General features: G+C 35.1%; 1 protein-coding gene across 1 annotated transcript in view; it reads right to left on the bottom strand.

Moving 5' to 3' along the window:
* Positions 1-11461, bottom strand: part of KCNH8 (potassium voltage-gated channel subfamily H member 8) — a 118547-nt gene extending 107086 nt beyond the window's left edge. The window contains exon 1 of the mRNA XM_033511900.1: positions 11237-11461. Coding sequence (XP_033367791.1) covers positions 11237-11366 — 130 coding nt within the window. The 5' untranslated portion in view covers positions 11367-11461. The remainder of the gene's footprint in view (positions 1-11236) is intronic.
* Positions 11462-12680: the final 1219 nt, after the last annotated feature.

The raw sequence follows: 12680 nt of genomic DNA, 5'->3' as shown, positions 1-12680 counted from the left end.
ATGTAATTCTTTAACAAAATAAATAAACTCTGCACCCATCTTGTTAAAATCTTACTTAATACTTTTTTAGTCATACATATATCTAAGAGATACTTAGAATGAATGCTACTCATGCCAAGCTATGGCTTCCTTTTGTTCTTGACAGTCTGGGAGTAGTTTTGTCCAGGAAGAAAAGGCTTAAGGCATCCTTTTACTTTTTTGACTTGTGTGGTTATATCCACTTCCAGACCTTCAATTCCTCTGGACTTTTCCTGTCCTCCAGAGGGACACTGATCCAGTTTATATTGTCCCTTCCACCACTGAGGGGCTAGAAATAACAAACACAAATTTCTGTGATCTATCTCCACTTCTCTGTGGTGCAAGGAAGAGGGGAGGGATCAAGCACTTTTGTGAAGCTCTGAATCTAGATTACCTTTGGTTAATTAGATAACATATCTAATTAACCAAATGTAATGATCGTAGGCTTAGAGCCCAAGTATCCAAAGAAAGAAGGAAAGTTTAAATGATTTTCATACTAGATATGAAAGTCTTTGGCAGAAAACAATAGCTCTTCAAAGAATAATTACATATACGCATAAGAGGGCAGAATTAGGCTTCACAAGCCATCATAAATCTGGAATATTTCTTTTTGTTTAAGTAGGTGACTTAGTAAACTAAATGCTCTTGTAGGGAGATGCAAATCAATCCTTAAAGAAAACCATTAAAACTCACCAACCTATTTCCAAGGATTTATGTAGAAGGCAAAGATAAAAATATTTTCATGTAGATAGTTGTAATAATTTGTCAACAAGATTGATGCTAAATCCTCAGCATTACAACGGTGTCTCATTGGCAGTTACCTAATTACTAGCAAAATAAACCTGCTGCTGGATGCATCAAAACACCAGGGATATTTGAGTCTGCTCATTTCTACTTTTCCATCACAGAAAGTGTGCGCTTCAACACTGACAGACCAGGTTGCCTATGACTTTGTCTAAGGAAACCAAACTCTTTCATCAGCTTATCCAAAAAATCCCAGCCTCACTGATAACACATCATTTTGAAAGTTATGTGGTTTTGACAAGATGTCAACATTTTGTTGAGGAAAAAAAAAGTGCAAAGAAAACAATGCTCAAAAAATTGTAAATGGACTAAACAGGAAAGGAGCTGCAAGAAAACTATAGCTATAAATTCAAGTACTTTCTCTTTTGAAAATCTTTTTGTAAATTTTGACAACGATAAATTAATACAGCTAATGGAAAGTTCCACTGCTTTAAACAAATGATCACCTCATTCTTCTCCATCATCTCTGCAATAATTAAAGTTAGGAGTTAAAAAAATCGATAATTTATTTTTCTTGAGTTCTGCTATTTCAGGTGTCAATTTATCTAATTTATCTGCTACATCCTAGTGACATTCTTTGGTCAGAAAAAATTGCAAAACTAAGAACTCATGTGGGCTGTGATGAAACTGACCTATATGGGAACAGAAGATTTTGTTAACATTTTCATACGAGTGGTAAAGAAGACTCAAGAACTTGTTTTCCCTACTTCTGTGTTACAACCAGATCATGTTTGTATCCAGGAAGTAAGTCCCCTTACAAGTTTTAACAATCAATGTAAATCTATTCCAAAATGGATTTGTAACCATTAATGCATCCAAAGTGGATCCATTCCAAAATTTGTTTCTATCTCAAAGCAGAATACAATTGTGTCCTAAGAATTTGGTAGATGAAAGATGATCTTAAGTTACTTTAATAACAAAGCAAAAATCATATTTTGGTACAAATAAGTAGGGAATTATTAATCCTGTGGAGCTGATTTGAAACTTGTTAAAAATAACTCTCCAGTTGTAATGAGACTCCCTACAGAGTACCATGTGCACTTATTAAAACCTATTACATCTCATCAGAGATACACAAATCCATCCCTCCAAGTCTTCCATCCCTTTTCTGTGCCCAGCTTCAATCTATGCCCTGTTCCTTTTGCTGCAGGTATTTCAGTGCCTCATATGTCAAACTCCTCATATTGCCCAGCATGTCTGACTTTCTCTGCCGTCGCTGCCATGATGGGGAGATGAAAAGAGAGAAAGGATGTCCTAAGAGAAGACCCTTCTCAACAGAGCAATCTCCTATCCTTGCCTCTCCTGCAAACTGCCAATGATAAGCAAAGCATAATTCACAACCCCAAAGTTTCTGTTTGTCACTTTATGGACACAGACTGATGGTGTTATGGCAGCTCCTAGTCTGAGAGCATGTCTTTTCCAGCCTGAGTGGAACAGTCTCTGTATGCAGCAGCTAGTACAGTCTGCAGTGACTGTTTTATACAAACTAATTTATGAGCTCCAGTGTATCTACATTTCAGCTTTGTTTATTCAGCTTTCTGATCTCTCCTTGTATAGCTCCACTACCTTCCCTACTTAATGAAACCATTTCAAAATCCTTTAGTTACCCTGAGTTTTCCTTGAACAAAAGCAGAGAGCTGAGCAATGCCCTTTGATGCCCTGTGAGATACATTATCCTTAAGTGTACCACTTTCTTTTTGTCTGCCCTAATTTCCTTTTCTTATCTCCATCCATATTAGAAAAGAAAATTACATTTAGGGAGGTAAGTACTTCCCTGATGTAATACATTCACTAGGTTGCAGTTATGACAATTAGCAAAACACACAGGTTTATCTAAAAACTCAAGTCAATGAGATGCATTCTGTTTAAATGCAAAAAGCTTCAGGGCAGACTCATAAACATCCTCAGTGTGCAACTTGCTTTCCCTTCCCCTGCAATGATAATTACTTTGTCACAGTTATATTAGTACAGGGCATTCAGCATTTGTCAACTCACTCCTGGGACTAATTGAGACAACCTGTTTATATAAACAAATATATAATATCTATTGCTAAAATGAAAAATAACCCAACCAAACCAAACAAAAGCAACAGAAAACAAAACAAAGTACAGTTTCTTCAATATCTTTATACAGACTGCTTCAGAAATAGTCAGGCTTGATTCTTCCTGGTCAGTTTAGTCCTTACTTCATTGTGGTCACTCAAGAAATTTCCAAATAAGCCAAATATGCTTTCCATTTGAAATCTATTGTTAAAACTGTGTTTATAACCTATGGTTCTAATTCCTTTTGCAATTTCAGAGTCAACATGTAGATATAATCACAGCAGTAAATATGATTTCTCAGCCTACTGACTTCTGAAAAGAAGGCAAGAAATTTTTTTAAAACAGGATGGTCTCATATACATTATGTATGTCTGGGATATATATATTAATGTATATTTGTATATACATATGAATAAAAATGTATTTATTACTTTGAATTTTTATCTTGTATTTTCACATCTGAAGGATTTAAAGCACACATTCACCTAAACATAGCCATGTTTTCAAATTACATTCTTTGCTTTTAAGCTCATTATTTTATTATCTGAAAAGAGAGATTTCAAAAATGATGTGAGATTTACTGTAAATAAAAAGCCCAGCAATCTCCAAACAGACCACTACACCTATAAAGAAAAATTTCATGTTTTCAGTTTCAAAAAACACAAGTGATGATTATAAACTGAAATAACTGCCAAATATTTTTGTGACCCTCACTCTGGTGTCTCTGGCAGTGGTAGCCCCTAGAAACAGAAGACCTGGAGTGTGCAGAATGGGAGATCTCCTAGCATTGGAAGAGGTGTTGGCAGCAACCTCGTGCTTATTCATAAAGTTTTCCAAAGACCTGACATGGAGAAAAAGGGGATTCTGTTGGTTACTCATCCACTTAAATTGAAAGGATACGTTTTAGAAACTGATCCATTTATTTTACACTGCTTTTCCCAGAGTCTTATCTATTAATATTATTTGTAAGTTTTCAGCAGGAATTTCTGAAATTCTGTACAGGATTTCTGAGGCTGTGATTCAAGAACTTGGAGCTGTACTTCATATGTAGTCCATGGGCACCTTAATGGAAGGAGGGGGCTAAAGCTGGGACCTGAGATGGAGTTGAGTCATGGATCTGAACTAATAATTCCATCCTGGCAGGTTTGAGGATTTTTGTACAGAAGGGTTTTGAAACACACACTGAGCAATTATGCAACATGCTAGAAGAGGATTAATCTTCCCAATTCACCACTCCAGTCCATGAGAGTGCTGTAATAGTCTCTGAGCCTGTCCTATGAAACAAACAATAGTAACTTCACCAGCTGGAAATCAGCAGGTTTAACCCTCTAGTTATTGAACTGCTCCATAAAATCAAACTGCTACCCAAATCAGCGAGAAGGTTCAGTAGGCAGTGCTAACATCAGCCTCCTACCACCTTCCAAAAAATCTTGGAGATAAAGCAAGAACCCATGGCAGTGTCAGCACAGGAGGTGGAAAATAGTCTGCATCATAATCCAGAATGTGGATTTAGGGGTCAGGGATGAAATAAGGAAATGTCAGCAGAAGAGAGTCATATGGTCATCTGGAGAAATGATACTTTGAACTTTCTTCATCCAAAGAATGGCCTAACTCATGGTGAAGCACAGGCACCCAAGTCAGCTCTTAGCCAAAGTTTGATTTAAATCTCATAAAAATAAGAAGACAGGAAATTCAATGTGGCCATAAAATTGTGAGAAAAACTTTAAGGGTAACTAGTCTGATGTCTTATGAACATCCTTCTGCAAAATAAATGCCTATATCCCTCAATAAAAATGGAGGTATAAAAAGTAGCACAATGAAATGTCATTTAAAAACTTTAAAAAAAAGCATCCAGCAGTACCAACAGCCATTCAGGTGCAGCTGGAAGCCCAAAGTGCCTGTGGAAACACTAATTGCATCTGTTAGTCGTGAAGGGCATCAAGTAGCAGCAATATTACAACAGGAAAAATTCCCACAGATTAATTTACATATCAATGTGGTTCTAGAAGAACAAGTCTTTTCTTGGTGATTTATGCTTTTAATACATCATGTTGCTACTGAAAGAAGCTATTAGCCAATATCACCGTGAATGCCATCACAATGAAGTATCAGCACTGTCACTAAGCTGAAGGCTTGTTGATGTCTCATTAAATTCTAGAAAAAGATCTCAGATGGTTTAGATCACGGGATTTTGCTGCCTTTTTTTTTTTTTTTTTCCCTTCTAACTGAGATTCATCTCCTTATTTTGTCTTCTTTCAGGGTTTTGCTGACCACTTCACCCAGGCCTCTGTAGAGTTTAAGCCAGGGCGCTGCAGAGGAGCACAAGCCTGCTCTGTCTTCCTCCTCTGCTGCAGGAGCTGGGACTGCCTCTAAAACATCAAAACACTTCAGAGCTACACATTACCTTTAATCAGAAGCCATAGGTCAAGCAAATGAAGGGCTGGGAGAGAAAAAGAGACAAAAATTCCCTCTTCTGTGAAACAGAGGGTAGTAAAGACATTTCTTCTGTCTATATTGTATACTGCTTTTTAAGGAAGAAGACTTCTCAAAAACCAGTGAAACTTCCTAATGATTAATGAGTTATATGAAAGGGAGAAATAAAAAATAATAAGAAAACAGAAAAATGAAAAAAGGAAAGAAAAAAGGAAAAAAAGAAAGAAAAATAAAGAAGAAAAAATTATTTTACAAAATTATAGATTATTTTATATGGTTCAGGTAATTACAATTAGATATTACCTTCAGATTTATCTTTCAGTGTTGCTTTCTTTTTTATTTTCCCCCTCCTGTATTTTGTACTATAATTTAGCAAATGTGAGCAAGCCTACCATAAAAGCTTTCTATCTTTCTTATTTTTAGATGATGTTTTTTAGGCAGAGAAGCAGTGAAGCAACAGTGAGGCCACATTGTTACAAACTGCTCTGTCAAGCAACTTGCCCAGGGTTTTTCTCTACATTACTAAGTAGAAGATTTTCACTAGAAAATAGTAGCAAGTAGTCACAAGGAAATTGAGATCTCTGTACAAATTTATTTTTTTTTTACATTCAGAAAATTCTAATAAATGTCCATTTTCTTACTGCTGGGTTTAACTTCCAAATGCCACGGTGCATTTCAGGAGACTGTTAAAGAAGGCAGCCAGTTAAACTGGTACCATACAACTCCCATGTTTCAGTATACTATAGGATATTTTTGGAAAACCATTAAAAGTATGTGTTTAAATTTCTTGTTGGAAAGAACAAATACCATTTTTGAAATAAGAAAAATACTTGTTGTAGAGAGAGAAGTTTGTGGAAAATACAATTTTCTTTCATTTTAAAATAAATTAATTTCTCCTCAATTTCTTCTTAATTAATTCTTCTACAATTTTGAAATAACATTGAACTCTTTGCCTAAAAAAAGATTTTCTGTTTTCTTAACATTAGAAATGCAATAAATATAAATATAAAAAATAAAAATATAAATAAAAATATAAATAAAAATATATAAAGATATAGATATATATAGATATAGCTATAAATATAGCTATAAATATAGCTATAAATATAGCTATAAATATATAAATATAAATATAAATATAAATATAAATATAAATATAAATATAAATATAAATATAAATATAAATATAAATATAAATATAANAATATAAATATAAATATAAATATAAATATAAATATAAATATAAATATAAATATAAATATAAATATAAATATAAATGATGTTGTGTAGCCTTTGCTATTCTCTAGCCACTTTATTTAAGCACAAACATGGCAGAGGCCATGGATGATGTCTCATGGCCTGAGCCCTATTTCATTTACCTGTGACTGTCACTGCTGTTCATGTGAGAACACTGTTACAGCCAGACTTCAAACAGCCTGATGAATCCAGTAGCTCGGTAAAAGGGTCTGACTTTCACCCTTTCTCTACTCATATTCTGCCCATCTGAAAAATACCTTAATCCCATCCTTCCAGGTATGGATACAGCCTTCTCAAAACATATATTCTCATGCAGTGATGAGAAGAGATAAAATACCTTGATTTAATCTTACTGACTTGTAATAAATGAAGAAATAAATACAGAAATTAAATACACCATATCTTCCTGACCTTACAATTTACTTACCAAATCTTTAGGGACCAAGAAGTACAAGATACACACCTAAGACTTAACCCAGAAAGTGTTTAAATCAGTGTACACATAGAAGCTGACAAAGTGTCCCTTGAGTCCTGGTTAACTGTCGTAGACAAAGCAAACTCTGCTTGCACCCAAGTCCTAAGGCACCTTGTAAAGACAGTCTCAGCAACACCCACTTGCTGCAGTCCTCTTACAGTGGGGATTTTTAACTATGCACAAAGGCTTGTGCAAACTGCCCTTTATCTGGGGTGCACAGAAATGATGGTCACCACAGTGAAGTGTCTCAAATGCCCGTAAATTACAAGTGGCCACTGCTGAGTACATTGTGTTTCACACATACGTGTTTCACAACATATACATACCCAGAAAGAGGCCAATTTCCTTTCAGTGAAGGGAGGCTGTGGAACTACTTTATGGTTTAAGCACAGACCTCTTCTCAAACAATACAAACCTAGTTTTGAGACAAAGGAAATAAATCTGATGGGTTTGTAGGAGACCCAAGGTGTGACCTCCTCAACAACTGAGGATGGAGAGCTTGGGCTGCACTGTCACTGATTATGGGGCTTATTGTAGCAATATCTTAGGCTGTAACACAAAAGGAAAAAAATCTACACAGCTGCTTAACTCTACTTCAGTCTGAGTTTGAGGCAATGTAGAGACCTCATTTAACTACCTGTACTTGCTGTTGACAAATTTCAGAAGAGGTCTGACAGGGAGAAAAAAAAGGATATATTTAAATATAGTTCCTCAGCATAGTGTCCAACTGCTTTTAGATTGTTCTAAACAAGAGATCCAGGAGTGAGAGTTTTTCTCACATCACTTGAATTCCGAAAGGCTAATTTGCATTTCCATTATCATAATTGACAACTTAATTTGTTGCAGATGTTTTAAAGAAAATGTAGATATAGTAACAAAAAAAAAAAAATATTAAAAAATAAGCTCCTAAGCAATGTAATTTTAAAACTTTCTGAAGAAGGCAACAATCATAAAATTCCTTGTCTTTTAATAGTCTCCTCTTCTGATTGTCAAGAACTTAATAAAGCTATGTCAAAAAAAAGCAAGAAGCTGACTGAGGAACCAAGATAAATACTGAAACTATGATGAAAAGCATATTTTGAGTTGAATTTTCAAAAGACATCTCTCTCTGAAACTGCTGTATCTACTGCCATGGTACTAATATTGCTCTTTTTCTTAAATGGCTGAAAATGTTCAGGATGAGGAGTTGCAACCAGTTTCTCCTGTTCTAAGAATACATTAAAATTCCAAAATGAGAACACACATAGAAAATGTCCTTATCCACTTCCAGTGGTTTCAAGATTGGTCAGAACACAACTGCTTAAGATCATTCTTCTCTTGCAATCCAAACCAAAATGACAAAGACAATGAAATACTGTAGTTCTTCTAACACAGACAGATAATCCACTTTACTCAGTTTCCTGCCCAGTTCCTTGCACACCACTCTTGCTCAAAGCAGTCTGGAATTCCCATGAAATTGCATGTGGGTTCCTGAGGTTGCCTCAGCTATAGCAATCATTCCTTTAACTAACAATTACTGAGCAGAGGTGGTATGTGAATTATTTAATGGTGGTTAAATAACCATAAAAGGTCCATATTCAAGTTTAATAAATTTAGATCAAAACTGCTTGTTTAGAATAAATGGTCTAATTTAATGATGAAAACTGAATCATCTTTGAAATAAATTTAAGTCAAACTTAAAATACTGAAAAATGTGTCGATTAAGGAATAAATGCATGTTCAGTTTTGCAATTTTGAATGTCTTCCCCAAAAAACAGGACATATATCATCTACATTTTAGACCAAATCCAAAAGAACAAAGAGTAAGTTATTGTATTCATGCTTCCATGTCCCTCATAGTAATTTTTATCATGATGTTGTACTAACTATCAAGGTTTCAAGAAGTATTCAGGGGCACATCAGTCTACTCCATGAGCTCAGTATTACCCCTGAGGTTTCAAAGTGCTTGTTTGGTCTCATAGTTAGGCCTACAAAGCAAAACCATGCTAAATATCAGATTAAAGCCACATGGGGGTTCCCCTCTGACACCCTAAAGCCCTAACAGGAGATTGAAATGTGGCCTTGTGATAAATAGGCATTGCTAGCTACTTGTCTCCCACTGACTTGTGTTCCTGGCATTATACCAGCCCAAATAACGATGGTTTTCCATATTGGATATGCTGGAATATATCCATGCAATCATTTCAGGGATATTATTCCCAAAGTTCTTATGTCTTAAAATATTTTTAAAACCTTTTTCTGGACAAAGCTGAATAAGCTTAACAGCTTCAGAAGCTCAATTATTCCTCTGAAAAAAATGCCCCAAACCCAACCCAAATGCAAAAACATTTAGCTAAAATGATTGATTTAACAAATTTGGAGGCAGCACTTTGCAGCTCTGTTGAAAAACCAAGATTATTTTTTAGGATAAATGTAGCTTTTATACAGGAAATTCTCATGTTATTTTAATACCTATTCATTTCTGTTTCCCAGTGGTACAGAAATACATGGAAATGAAAAATATAATGGGCAGTAGGGGAAATTTATTCCTGCTCAGAAAACGTACTGGGGAGGCTTCACATCAGATTATACAGAGGGATGCATGTAGGACGGATAGTGGGAATCTTTTTAGTCTCAACAATTTCTCTTTATCTGTTTATCTGTGATTCAGCTACTTCTCTGATAATTGACCTGCAATCTCCTTCTGCCTGTATTAATCATATCTATTATAGATTTGAAATGCCCCTTCATAATTTAAAGGAATCACAATTTATCATTCAGCACAAAGACAATGAAATTCATGTCTTTGTTTTAGTTCTTTTATTTAAATACCTTGAAATATCTTCTTACCATGCCCAGTTATCACTATAGAATACTGGAAATAAAACGGGTCTTATCCTTCCAGGTTAAAACAATTTTTCTGCTATATTCAGACATGTTTTACAATTTGGAACTACTTTATTTGAGTAATCTTCCTGAAACAATTTCAAGAAACTGTGTTAGTCTCTTCTATATGCTAAAAAACCAAACCAAAAACCCTCACACACTCCCAAGCATCCCCAAAAACACAAGACGAGGAAGCATTTAGCAGGATCTTCCAGATTCACTTCAAACTTTCATTCCACGAAGAGCAGCAACCATGAACACAAGCCAGCTTAGGAACATTCTTCCTATTTTTTTGTTAGTGAAACTGAAGCTGCCTTCTCCTAACACTCCAAATCACTTTGTTGTCATTATGCAGTAATCACTTTTAGAAAATAACTTTTCAAAGAACATAATAACAGTAATATTATTTAAAAGGAAAAGGTTTCATTAATGAAGACAGAAGAAAAGAAAATCTATGAGAAAAATGTGGTCTAGATACCTATAAACTCCAGCCATGTAATAAAAGACAAAGTGATACTCAACACCCATGGATCCATTGAGTCCATGGATCATTCAGCTCCTGTTACCCTGGTTGAAATCCTGTCATTATCTCAAACTTAGTATCACCTTCTTGAAGATCACATGAATGTGGCAATAGGAATATATGGAATAAGTACACTGCAGGAGCCTGATAGAAATGAAAGAAGTTGGGAAGTGTACATCATGGGCTGCTGTCCTCTGTGCCTCGTGCACCTTGACTATGAGATTGTCCTTATAAACACCTTGTCATAGGAGTCAAAGCTTTGCTAGTGAAACTTGAAATTTCCTATAGCCTATGGGATTGCTTAATGCATGGAAAGCTTTTTTATGTGGCGATACATACTTGAGCATAATTTTTTTGAAAATCATTATTATCGTTTTTATGTATAGTAGCTGTTGAGGAAAAAATCACTTGGCTCATTTAGACATCCAGGCATTTTATTGATGGTAGTGAAAAATTTATGTAGCTTATCATGTAGTGAATATGAATGTTTTCATTACAGCTTCAGCAATAAGTGGTAAAAATTTCAGTATAAGAAAAAGCAGAAAAAACAGTGTCATACTAAGTGCAAATAACAGTCTCACAATGCAATTTATTACTCTGAATTTCTCCTATGGTGCTTTGTAATGTATTTATATAAAATCAAAACCACCAATATAAACATGCTTTCAATGTGTACCATACTTTCAATATTCAAATCTGTTCTTATAGGCTTGATAATAGACACACTACATTTTTACTTAGAAATGAACACTATATATTATATCTATTTATGCTAAGTTTCATTCTTTATTACTAACAGAACAGGGAAAAAGACTTACCATTCTTCTTATAGAACATGATTTCTCCTTTAAATTCTATCTTTTCCTCCAAAGATTTCTCAATTTGAAGAATCATCTGCTCATTTGTTTCAGCACCAAGTAAAAATTTACAGCTGCAGCTCTTCTGCATGACTTCAGTCCGTGCAAATCCAGCAAGCTCACAGAAGCCATCAGAGCAGTAAACAATGGGAAATCCCTTAGCCACCTGAGCATTTGCAAGGATAAAGTTACTATCTGCAGAAGAACACAAAAGTAAAATATGAATTAAAGTCTAAATTCTACACCGCTTTACATAGCACTTTCCTTAGCATCATAAGAAGGCACAACTGGACAGACATTTAAAACCAAAGCCCCAGATGCCTACAAACAAGGATATAACTTCTGGTTTCAGAATATTATTCTGAAATTAAGTCATAGATCTAGTCCACAGCTCATATACAATAGTTCTTCATGGCTTTGTACAGTTTGCCTCATTGTCTCCTCAAGGAATACTTTATGATAGTTGCATCTTAGATAGATGCAACACATTAAAACAACCACTTGAACAATGACTTGTGACAAATATCAAAATTTTGGAAAAATTTCAAATGTTATGTTATGCTGCCACTCAGACTACTCTGCAGTCTGAACAGGCACAGCTACATCATAAAAAAGTCAAAAACTCCATGGTTGCAATAAGATAATGTTGGCCTATATCAGCAAACTAATTTATACTACACAATTTTGCAGGGGAATCCTTAAAAGCACAGTTGAGTGACAAACCAGGCTATGTGGAATTAGGGACATTCCAAACTACAGGGAATTATAGGGGGTGTGATTGATCTTGTTGGGGGTTTTTGCGTTGTTCGTATGTTTCTTTTTTTTTTTTTTCTTTGCTTTTGTTTTGAGGAAAAAAGATTTCATCAAAAATCAGTCACCTGTCTTTTGGAGCCCCAGCATATCATGTGAAACAGACATCAAAGATTCACCATTCCATTACACCTTATGCTCTTTATAATTTTTCAGTGTGTTAAGCTGCAGCTATCGTGTATGACACACTCAAGAGAAGCACATTGACATGGACATCAACCAGCCAAATGTGGTGTCCTAATCTGACCTCAGATCTTTGGCAAATCAAACAGCTGAACCTATTGGCAGCCTAATAGCTCATTCCCATCCCTCTCTGAAATGTTTTTGAAGACTTTGTACCTCAGAACTTCAGTTTATGTCAACAACTCTGGCCCTTTACAGTCTTTTTCAGTTATCTAGGAGACCCTTTCCAGAGAACCTATGAACTTTTAATACAAGTTTTTTCGTTATCTTGAAAAAAAAAAAAAAAGTTTTATGGGCAGAATCTGTCTACATTTCATATTGAGGGAGGAAAGACTATTTTTTGCCCACTGCTTGTTAAGGAATGTTTACCTTACAGCTTGCTAGCAGGAGCTTAGGAGCAGTCTAGTCCCAA

Source organism: Parus major, chromosome 2 (assembly GCF_001522545.3).
Source record: "Parus major isolate Abel chromosome 2, Parus_major1.1, whole genome shotgun sequence".
In the NCBI taxonomy this organism is placed as follows: Eukaryota; Metazoa; Chordata; class Aves; order Passeriformes; family Paridae; genus Parus; species Parus major.
Note: the sequence above shows the minus strand (reverse complement) of the source record. Positions and strands in the feature narration are given on the sequence as shown.